At 41.5% G+C, this 12,384-nt stretch overlaps 1 protein-coding gene across 2 annotated transcripts in view; it reads left to right on the top strand.

The window, feature by feature from the left end:
* The window catches only part of LOC139749136 (uncharacterized), a 215,137-nt gene that overhangs the window by 150,442 nt on the left and 52,311 nt on the right, over positions 1-12,384 (top strand). Inside the window, exon 1 of one of the 2 annotated variants that reach the window (XM_071662762.1) lies at positions 8,477-8,970. The exons of the other annotated variant lie outside the window; for it this stretch is intronic. Coding sequence (XP_071518863.1) covers positions 8,628-8,970 — 343 coding nt within the window. The 5' untranslated portion in view covers positions 8,477-8,627. Of the gene's footprint in view, positions 1-8,476; positions 8,971-12,384 lie in introns of those variants that run through there. 2 annotated transcript variants of the gene reach the window in all.

Raw genomic sequence — 12,384 nt, 5'->3', positions numbered from 1 at the left:
ATAGCTGCGAATCCTGGTCGCGGCAGTAGGTCAACAGTCGACCTAGCTGGTCTTCCTTTCCCAGGGGTTGGTCTATAAAATGGGTACCTGACTTAGGCTATATACATATATATGTATATATAATTTTTCATACTATTCGCCATTTCCCGCGTAAGCGACGTAGCGTTAAGAACAGAGGATTGAGCCTTTGAGGGAAATCCTCACTTGGCCCCCTTTGTTTCTTCTTCTGGAAAATTAGAAACGAGAGGGAAGGATTTCCAGCCCCTCCTCTCCCTCCCCTTTTAGTCGCTTTCTTCGACACGCAGGGAATACGTGAGAAGTATTCTTTCTCCCCTATCCCCACGGATAATATATATATATATATATATATATATATATATATATATATATATATATATATATATATATATATATATATATATTCATCTATTTATTTTGCTTTGTCGCTGTCTCCCACATTAGCGAGTTAGCGCAAGGAAACAGACGAAAGAAATGGCCCAACCCACCCACATACACATGTATATACATACACGTCTACACACGCAAATATACATACCTATACATCTCAACGTATATATATATATATATATATATATATATATATATATATATATATATATATATATATATATATATATATATATATATATATATATATATATATATATATATGTATATATATATATATATATATATATATATATATATATATATATATATATATATATATATATATATATATATATATATATATATATATATATATATATATATATATATATATATATATATATATATATATATATATACACACACACACCGACATATACATATATACACATATGAATAATTCATACTGTCTGCCTTTATTCACTTCCCATCGCCACCCTGCAACACATGAAATAACAACCCCCTCCCCCCTCATGTGCGCGAGGTAGCGAGGAAAAGACAACAAAGGCCACATTCGTTCACACTCAGTCTCTAACTGTCATGTAATAATGAACCGAAACCACAGCTCCCTTTCCACATCCAGGCCCCACACAACTTTCCATGGTTTACCCCAGACGCTTCACATGCCCTGGTTCAATCCACTGACAGCACGTCGACCCCGGTATACCACATCGTTCCAGTTCACTCTATTCCTTGCACGCCTTTCACCCTCCTGCATGTTCAGGCCCCGATCACTCAAAATCTTTTTCACTCCATCTTTCCACCTCCAATTTGGTCTCCCACTTCTCGTTTCCCTCCACCTCTGACACATATATCCTCTTGGTCAATCTTTCCTCACTCATTCTCTCCATGTGACCAAACCATTTCAAAACACCCTCTTCTACTCTCTCAACCACATTCTTTTTATTATCATACATCTCTCTTACCCTATTATTACTTACTCGATCAGACCATCTCACACCACATATTGTCCACAAACATCTCATTTCCAGCACATTTACCCTCCTGCGCACAACTCTATCCATAGCCCACGCCTCGCAACCATATAACATTGTTGGAACCACTATTCCTTCAAACATAGCCATTTTTGCTTTCCGCGATAATGTTCTCGACTCCCACACATTCTTCATCGCTCCCAGAACTTTTCGCCCCCTCCCCCACCCTATGACTCACTTCCGCTTCCATGGTTCCATCCGCTACCAAATCCACTCCCAGATATCTTAAACACTTCAGTTCCTCCAGTTTTTCTCCATTCAAACTTACCTCCCAATTGACTTGTCCCTCAACCCTACTGTACCTAATAACCTTGCTCTTATTCACAGTTACTCTCAGCTTTCTTCTTTCACACACTTTGCCAAACTCAGTCACCAGCTTCTGCAGTTTCTCACACGAATCAGCCACCAGTGCTGTATCATCAGCGAACAACTACTGACTCACTTCCCAAGCTTTCTCATCCACAACAGACTGCTGCATTCACCTCCCTAACAACCCCATCCATAAACAAATTAAACAACCGTTGAGACATCACACACCCCTGCCGCAAACGTACATTCACTGAGAACCAATCACTTTCCTCTCTTCCTACACGTACACATGCCTTACATCCTCGATAAAAACTTTTCACTGCTTTTAACAACTTGCCTCCCACACCATATATTCTTAATACTTTCCACAGAGCATCTCTATCAACTCTATCATATGCCTTCTCCAGATCCATAAATGCTACATAGAAATCCATTTGCTTTTCTAAGTATTTCTCACATACATTCTTCAAAGCAAACACCTGATCCACACATCCTCTACCACTTCTGAAACCACACTGCTCTTCCCCAATCTGATGCTATGTACATACCTTCACCCTCTCAATCAAAACCCTCGCCTGTAAATTCCCAGGAATACTCAACAAACTTATACCTCGGTAATTTAAGCACTCACCCTTATCCCCTTTGCCTTTGTACAGTGGAACTATGCAAGCATTCCGCCAATCCTCAGGCACCTCACCATGAGTCATACATACATTAGATATACTTACCAACCAGTCAACAACACAGTCACCCCCTTTTTTTAAATAAATTCCACTGCGGTACTATCCAAACCCGCTCCCATGCCGGCTTTCATCTTCCTCAAAGCTTTTACTACCCCTTCTCTGTTTGCAAAATCATTCTCCCTAACCCTCTCACTTGGCACACCACCTCGACCAAAACACTCTATATCTATCACTCTATCATCAGTCACATTCAACATACCTTCAAAATACTCACTCCATCTCTTTCTCACATCACCACTTCTTGTTATCACTTCCCCATTAGCCCCCTTTACTGATGCTCCTATTTGTTCTTTTGTCTTACGCACTTTATTTACCTCCTTCCAAAAGATCTTTTTATTCTCCCTAAAGTTCAATGATACTCCCTCACCCCAACTCTCATTTGCCCTCTTTTTCACCTCTTGCACCTTTCTCTTGACCTCCTGCCTCTTTCTTTTATACATTTCCCAGTCATTTGCACTATTTCCTGCAAATCTCATCCAAAACTCTTCTCTTTCACTAATAATCTTACTTCTTCATGCCACCACTCACTACCCTTTCTAATCGGCCCACCTCCCATGCTTCTCATGCCACAAGCATCGTTTGCGCAAGCCATCACTACTTCTCTAAATACATCCCATTCCTCCCCCACTCTCCTTACGTCCTTTGCTCTCACCTTTTTCCAGTCTGCACTCAGTCTCTACTGGTACTTCCTCACACAAGTCTCCTTCCCAAGCTCACTTACTCTCACCACTTTCTTCACCCCAACATTCTCTCTTCTTTTCTGAAAACCTCTACAAATCTTCACCGCCTCCACAAGATAATGATCAGACATCTCTCCAGTTGCCTGTCTCAACACATTAACATCCAAAAGTCTCTCTTTCGCGTGCCTATCAATTAACACGTAATCCTACTTACATACGTATATTTATGTATATCTCTTTTTAAACCAGGTATTCCCAATCACCAGTCCTTTTTCAGCACATAAATCTACAAGGTCTTCACCATTTCCATTTACAAGACTGATCACCCCATGTACACCCTTTTTTCCCTCAACTGCCACATTACTCACCTTTGCATTCAAATCACCCATCACTATAACCCGGTCTCGTGCATCAAAACTACTAACACACTCACTCAGCTGCTCCCAGATCACTTGCCTCTCATGATCTTTTTTCTCATGCCCAGGTGCATATGCACCGATAATCACGTATCAATCTCCACCCACTTTCAGTTTTGTCGATATCAATCTAGAGTTTACTTTCATACACTCTATCACATACTCCCACCACTCCTGTTTCAGGGGTAGTGCTACCCCTTCCCTTGCTCTTGTCCTCTCACCAACCCCTGATTTTACTCCCAAAACATTCTCAAACCACTCTTTCCCTTTACTCTTGAGCTTCGTTGCACTCAGAGCCAAAACATCCAGGTTCCTTTCCTCAAACATACTACCTATCTCTCCTTTTTTCTCCTCTTGGTTACATCCACACACATTTAGACACCCCAGTATGAGCCTTCGAGGAGATGAGCATTCCCCGCGTGACTCTTTTTTCCCTTTTTTTCCTGTTTTCCCCATTAGAAATTTGAAATACAAGGAAGGGAGGGTTTCTAGTCCCCCGCTTCCATCCCCTTTAGTTGCCTTCTACGACAATTATATATATATATATATATATTTACTATTACATATTATACTTTCACGCTGTCTCTCTTGTTAGCGAGGTAGCGCAAGGAAACAGACGAAAGAATGGCCCAACCCACCCACATACGCATATATATACATGAACGGCCACACACGCACAATACATACCTATACATTTCAACGTATGCATACATATACATACACAAACATATACATATATGCACATGTACATATTCATACATGCTGCCTTCATCCATTCCGCCGCCACCCCTCCACACGTGAAATGAAACCCCCCTACCCCCGCGTTCGCGAGAGGTAGCGCTAGATAAAGACAACAAAGGTCACATTTGTTCACACTCAGTCTCTAGCTGTCATAAGTAATGCACCGAAAAAACAGCTCCTTTTCCACATCCAGGCTGCACAAGACTTTCCATGGTTTACCCAAGTCACTTCACATGCCCTGTTTCAGTCCAGTGACAGCACGTCGACTCTTGTATACCACATCGTTCCAATTCACTCTATTCCTTGCACGCTTTTCACTCTCCTGTATGTTCAGGCCCCGATCACTCAAAATCTTTTTCACTCCATCCTTCCACCTCTAATTTGGTCTCCCACTTCTCCTCGTTCCCTCCACCTCTGACACATATATCCTCTTTGTCAATCTTTCCTCACTCATTCTCTCCATGTGACCAAACCATTTCAATACACCTTCATCTGCTCTCTCAATCAGGCTTTTTTATTATCACACATCTCTCTTACCCTTTCATTACTTACTCGATCAAACCAGTATATCAACTGACTTATATTTCTCTCTTGTGTCTCCCCTGATGATGTGATTATTACACGAAAGTCCACTTGGGAATTTATCGTGTTTCATTTTCCCCGTGGACTCATATGAATATCTTGATCATGCGCAAAATTGTGATCCTTTCCAATATATATATATATATATATATATATATATATATATATATATATATATATATATATATATATATATATATATATATATATATATATATATATATATATATATATATATATATATATATATATATATATATATATATATATATATATATATATATATATATATATATATATATATATATATATATATATATATATATATATATATATATATATATATATCCCTGGGGATAGGGGATTGAGAATACTTCCCACGTATTCCCTGCGTGTCGTAGAATGCGACTAAAAGGGGAGGGAGCGGGGGCCTGGAAATCCTCCCCTCTCTTTTTTTTTTAATTTTCCAAAAGAAGGAACAGAGGGGGCCAGGTGAGGACATTTCAAAAAAGGCCCAGTCCTCTGTTCTTAACGCTACCTCGCTAACGCGGGAAATGGCGAATAGTAAAATATATATATATATATATATATATATATATATATATATATATATATATATATATATATACACAGTAAAGTGTTTTAGATATCTGGGAATGGATCTGGCAGCGGATGGAACCATGGAAGCGGAAGTGAATCATAGGGTGGGGGAGGGGGCGAAAATCCTGGGAGCCTTGAAGAATGTGTGGAAGTCGAGAATATTATCTCGGAAAGCAAAAATGGCTATGTTTGAAGGAATAGTGGTTCCAACAATGTTGCATGGTTGCGAGGCGTGGGCTATGGATAGAGTTGTGCGCAGGAGGGTGGATGTGCTGGAAATGAGATGTTTGAGGACAATGTGTGGTGTGAGGTGGTTTGATCGAGTAAGTAATGTAAGGGTAAGAGAGATGTGTGGAAATAAAAAGAGCGTGGTTGAGAGAGCAGAAGAGGGTGTTTTGAAATGGTTTGGTCATATATATATATATATATATATATATATATATATATATATATATATATATATATATATATGAAGTCTGTTGGGGATGAGAGAGCTTGGGAAGTGAGTCAGTTGTTGTTCGCTGATGATACAGCGCTGGTGGTTGATTCATGTGAGAAACTGCAGAAGCTGGTGACTGAGTTTGGTAAAGTGTGTGAAAGAAGAAAGTTAAGAGTAAATGTGAATAAGATCAAGGTTATTAGGTACAGTAGGGTTGAGGGTCAAGTCAATTGGGAGGTGAGTTTGAATGGAGAAAAACTGGAGGAAGTGAAGTGTTTTAGATATCTGGGAGTGGATCTGGCAGCGGATGGAACCATGGAAGCGGAAGTGGATCATAGGGTGGGGGAGGGGGCGAAAATTCTGGGAGCCTTGAAGAATGTGTGGAAGTCGAGAACATTATCTCGGAAAGCAAAAATGGGTATGTTTGAAGGAATAGTGGTTCCAACAATGTTGTATGGTTGCGAGGCGTGGGCTATGGATAGAGTTGTGCGCAGGAGGATGGATGTGCTGGAAATGAGATGTTTGAGGACAATATGTGGTGTGAGGTGGTTTGATCGAGTAAGTAACGTAAGGGTAAGAGAGATGTGTGGAAATAAAAAGAGCGTGGTTGAGAGAGCAGAAGAGGGTGTTTTGAAATGGTTCGGGCACATGGAGAGAATGAGTGAGGAAAGATTGACCAAGAGAATATATGTGTCGGAGGTGGAGGGAACGAGGAGAAGAGAGAGACCAAATTGGAGGTGGAAAGATGGAGTGAAAAAGATTTTGTGTGATCGGGGCCTGAGCATGCAGGAGGGTGAAAGGAGGGCAAGGAATAGAGTGAATTGGATCGATGTGGTATACCGGGGTTGACGTGCTGTCAGTGGATTGAATCAAGGCATGTGAAGCGTCTGGGGTAAACCATGGAAAGCTGTGTAGGTATGTATATTTGCGTGTGTGGACGTATGTATATACATGTGTATGGGGGTGGGTTGGGCCATTTCTTTCGTCTGTTTCCTTGCGCTACCTCGCAAACGCGGGAGACAGCGACAAAGCAAAAAGAAAATATATATATATATATATATATATATATATATATATATATATATATATATATATATATATATATATATATTTCATCTTTTAGAAAATAGAAAAAATTGAAGGGAAGCATTTCCTGCTCCCCCTCTCCCCTTTTTTTTCCTTTAATTTTCTCAAAGAAGGAACAGAGAAGGGGGGGGGGGATGCCAATATATTAATATATTCTTTTAACAAGTTTTTTGCTTGATTTCATTCATAATCCTGTGATTGTTGTATCCGTACATCGTGTGAAGGAATGTTGACTGTCTACGTCATCAGTCTGGTTGGAAAATGGTAAATTGTGATCAATCTATTCTCTTTCAAAATGGAGAAAGTTGAGGCTTCTAGCCATTCCTTTAATGCCGCTGTTTGTTTATTTGTTTGTTTGTTTGTTTGTTTGTTTGTTTGTTTGTTTGTGTGTGTGTGTGTGTGTGTGTGTGTGTGTGTGTGTGTGTGTGTGTGTGTGTGTGTGTGTATACCAAAGAACAGTAAGACACAGGGACACAATACTGTCTCTTGTGATGAAGGGACAGTTGACCTACATTCCTGTAACTGGTCACGAAGACTTCTTGTTGGGCACACATATCATCCTCCGCGTCCCGCAGCCTCAGTGATCACTCACACACAATGAGAACAGGAGCATTCCGCAGTGACGTCGGATGGACTGGTATAATGTGCGTCCCTCATTGTTACGTGGCGAGATAAAAAGCCACATCAAGGTATATTGATCAGCTTGGTGTTTGTGGGTGTATGTGCTGGGGGTAGCTCGGGTCCAGCCCAGCCGGTGAATGTTGCTCTAGTCTTTAAGGTATTTTCTTTTCCATTGATTGGCGTGATTGAAATTACCTGGAATAGTATTACCTTCCATGGTCGTTATATGTTCTGCTTAACGAAGGCTTCCTCACCAATACGGAAAGAAACCGTGGATTTTAATACACGGAGAGACAAGCTCTGATAATCTAATATTACTACTGACATGGTACATAATGCCTTCTTGACCAGCAAAAGATAGATTTAAGGACCTACGGTGATAGAATCTGCCAAACTGCGTCTAGAACGGCAGAGAAAAAAATAGCTATTTGAAATGTCATAAATCTACTTAAAGTATTAAATACAGCAATGCAGGTCGTCCCGAATACGGGCACAGCGGAGGGAAAGCCACAAGTTTACATGGAACATAATCCATGGTGAAGGAAGCCCTTCTTATGCCGCCTAGTGTCACCGTGGCACAGTCTGGCCTGCCAGCAGCTGCTGATGCCACACACTCCCACACTCATTATCATTTCAGTAGCTGCTCCCTGATCACTTCCCACGGGTGTTGTATAAACCATTAAGTGACACGGTGTGCCGATGATGCACTACAGGCAGCAGGAATATGGCAGAAGCAACTAGGAAATATTCTTAAAAGTAAACTGGTGACCTGCTTTGGTCACCTCGGGTATATATAACCCGGACAAAGCAGTCGACATCGCTGTAGTGGGTCAGTGTTGTGAAGGTCCAGTCCTCGGTGTACAGTAATACACCTGACATTCTTGGAAACCTTCCGCGCGGTGTATCAGGAAGGTATCAGACCAGACATCTTCAGGTAGGTACTTGCGGCAAGAGTCGGACCAGCCATGGGTGCTGACGAGCAGCAACAACAGTCGAAGCCGGGCAATGAAGCCCCTAAGAAAGAAAGTTCGGCTGTGGTCAAGAAGGCCGTCAAGGTGGTCACGGTGATGGCTTACGCCTCAGGAGTCTCCAGCGCTGGCGTCCTTCTCTCCCTCTATTACATCTTCTTCTGGGACCCGCGTATCACGGGGGTGAAGCCCCCAGGATACCTCCAGTCGGGGGAGATGATGGGGATGCCAGAATCACGGGTGGCTATGCCGGAGGCCCTGAAGGCGGAAGAACCTGTCGCACACCCTCACAAGATGTCCAGGGAGTTCATGGAAGCTTTTCTCAACAACCACACGGAAGGTTGGTTCACAGTGTGGCCCTGGTCGTCGAGGTTCAGAAGCATGTAGTGTAGTATGTCTTTATTGTTCCTGATAACATTGCTAATATATTGGTATCTTATACACTCCATGAACCCAATATTTATTTTCTCTTGTCTCTGGTGTTTAAAGTCCACTTTATTGAATAAACCGCACTAACCTTGTGAGTGTGAATTACCACATGGTGGCAAACATACTCTGCCACTGCTCGGTGCACATAGATTTCCTGCTTGGATTACCAAAATAATTTATCTTTGGGAACTACCGAGTGTAAACAACAGGGCGTAAACTACTGGGTGCACATAGTAGTAAATGTTAAGTTTACAACCTTTCTTCCTCCTTCGCTGCTTCTTATTGTCTTTAACAACAGTCTTTTTAACTTCTCTGGACTTCCTCACGGTCCTTCCAGACTATCTCTCTAACCATCCATTTCCGTATTTGTTGGTGGGTCATCCTCCTTTTCCTCAGCTGGAGTTTTCCTCAGAGTTCTGTCTACTATCCTCTTCCAGTTCATCACATAAAAGTTATCACAGTTACTGAACGTTTCGGATCTTCCCCTTTGAAGTGCAGCTTGCGTCACAAATGACCTGTCATAAGATTCAGAGTGTGTTACTTGAGGTCAGTACCGTCAGCAGTACTTACTTTAGGCTGGGATGACGTACTGTCCACTGAGGTAGTTCAGGACCATGGTGATCTGACTGGCTGACTGGCACTGAAACGATTCCTCTCCTCTGCCAGTCAGCCAGTAGACCATCTTCCATTGGAACACTCCGGGCGTAGACATGCTCAGTGTCCTCAGCCTAGTCCAAGGCTGAAGTGGCAGGAAAATAGTTGTTCTACATGAATCAATGATTCAAGAGGCTTGGGTGAGGGCGGTTGAAGCACGAAGTTAATGAACTGTACCTCATGTCTTCGTCCAAGATTGCCCGATTCTTTGCTTCTTGGCTGAACTGCTGTGGCGACACGTTCACAACCCTCTGGTGTGATGATGGTCCTTGAAGATCTTTCTTTGTATCGCACTCTAGACCTCTGTTATAACTGTATTAATCTTAAGTATGTGCTGCTCTTATCTTGAATTTCAAGTTTAAGCTAAATGTCGTGTTTTTGTAGTGCATCCATGTATGACGGTAATCTACAAGCTACATAACCAATCTAGCAAATGTCTGTCCTAAAATCACTTTGTTTCTTTTTCCAGATATTTGTCCTTAAGCATCGGAAAAAATTTGTTTTTGTGTTTACTAAAAGCAGCTTACATGAACACTGCGTCTGATATTAGTTTTGCTAGTCGAATAGAACATTCATAAGGTACGTTCATGTGTTCTGAATCACACATGACACCAACATGCCACGAGTCTAGACATGAACTCCATCTTGTGTGTGTGTGTGTGTGTGTGTGTGTGTGTGTGTGTGTTGTAGGGTCCGGTTACGTAAAAAAGTCCTCTTCGATGATAGACCTAAAATGAAACATAAGAAAGGCTAAGGAGATGAAAAGCAAAGTGTTAAGAGGGAAAATAGTTCAAAGGATTTCGAGGAAGAGGAACTGTGCCACTTAAAACGGGGCAAGTCTTACCTACTCAGGAAGACATGATAAGGTAAAGAGTTCCAAAGCAAAGCGGTGCAGGGAAAGAAACAGACATGACAACATCTCACTCTCGAGTTGTCAATAGCCATAAAGCAATGGTATGACTCAGTAGCTTGCTAAATATTATATAGTCTAACTAATCATATGGTCTAACTCCTGCACGTCACACACAGAAAGACAGGCATTGTCTGTCACTCGTCCGTCATTGAACTACGCTGAGAACAGACTGACTTTCTTCTTATGCTGTTTACATCAACCCTTAACCGACCTTTCAGATTCAACCCCTTGTCTACAGGGATGACCTGATCATAACCTTTAGAACAGGATGATGACCTGGACAGTGAACAGTTCTTCGAGAAATGTAGGGATAGATCAACCAGAGGCCATACATGAAACAAAACAAGAAATTTATTAAGAAAAATGTGAATTCATAGTATTAGAGTGGCAGATGAATGGAATGAAATGACTGAGGACTTGGTTAATACAGATAGCATACATAAATCTAAGATTTTGTATGAATGTAGTGTGTTCAAGAGCAGAGCAAATAGGTAATGAAATAATTAAACACACACACACACTAAGATTTTGTATGAATGTAGTGTGTTCAAGAGCAGAGCAAATAGGTAATGAAATAATTAAACACACACACACACACACACACACACACACACACACACACACACACACACACACATATACACAGTCCACCTCCATAGTGTTGTGGTTAAGTCCTACTGTTTAACCCAGGTGTTCATTCTCGCATCGGGACTGGTCGATTAATGGCTACCTGGTTTCGGTCAGGGTGGGTAGAAGTAAAGAGACCGTACATAGATACATAGAGGCGGATCAAAACGGGTGTAATACAACCTCCCCTTAACACAAATGATAATGTATGAAACATAACACTGACTCTGTAAAACATCCCTGTATATCTACCACCCAGACCATCAAAATGTACCTCACCCATATGCTCATCCAAAGTGTGAAATATCCGGCTCTACCTAATCTTAAGCTCTTGTATGATTAGTTTACTAGTAAGGATCATGGCCTCCCAGTTCTGTAAATTTATGTAATACCTCAACTGTGTATTTTCGACCAAATGGCTGCCTTCGTTCAATGAAGTGCTCTTTATTTATTGATCTATTTATTGCATATACAAACAAATTCCTTACCTTACTCTCCTGCCTTGGACTCTTTTCATGGTGCTCTTGAAGTGCTTAGAAGGTCAGCCACGTCTACGGGGCTGGAACGCAGGTCAAGCAGTGTGATGATGTGTTTATCTTTGTGTGGGGAACGTAAGGTAATGTTCAGAGTCTTCAGTGGGGAAGCTGCGTTTTCGGCTAAGAAGTTCTTGTGGTGAGATGACTCTGTAATGTAGGGAGCATGCAGACGAAGACAGTGAGACTATAACATGGGAATTAAGTGTTAAACAGCTTTGTTTATATAATTATACGTTGTTCAAAATGCTCACAGTGGTAGGAGCAAAGCTGTTCATGTAGCGGTCTGTGCCAGCTCAGACTGGCCCGATGTGGTTGTGATGTCGAACTGCAGTTCAGAAGACGGGATCTCTGGTGGCAGGAGCAGGCGATGGGGAGGATGAGGCTGTGGCTTCTTTCCTCTTGTGCATCTCGTCTAGCCGCCCCTTTTGTCCGGTGGGTGTGGAGGAAGACCAGGATGGGGAGGCACAGATGAGTTTGACAAAATTGAAAGCTGTGCAGATGTTCTTATATTGAGGCCCAGGGAGTCCAAATGTCTTAATCTATGAGGAACATAGAGGCGATATATAGAGAATCTAATGATGACGATGATGCTGAC

The sequence above is a fragment of the Panulirus ornatus genome, chromosome 6 (assembly GCF_036320965.1).
Source record: "Panulirus ornatus isolate Po-2019 chromosome 6, ASM3632096v1, whole genome shotgun sequence".
NCBI classification, from domain to species: Eukaryota; Metazoa; Arthropoda; class Malacostraca; order Decapoda; family Palinuridae; genus Panulirus; species Panulirus ornatus.
Note: the sequence above shows the minus strand (reverse complement) of the source record. Positions and strands in the feature narration are given on the sequence as shown.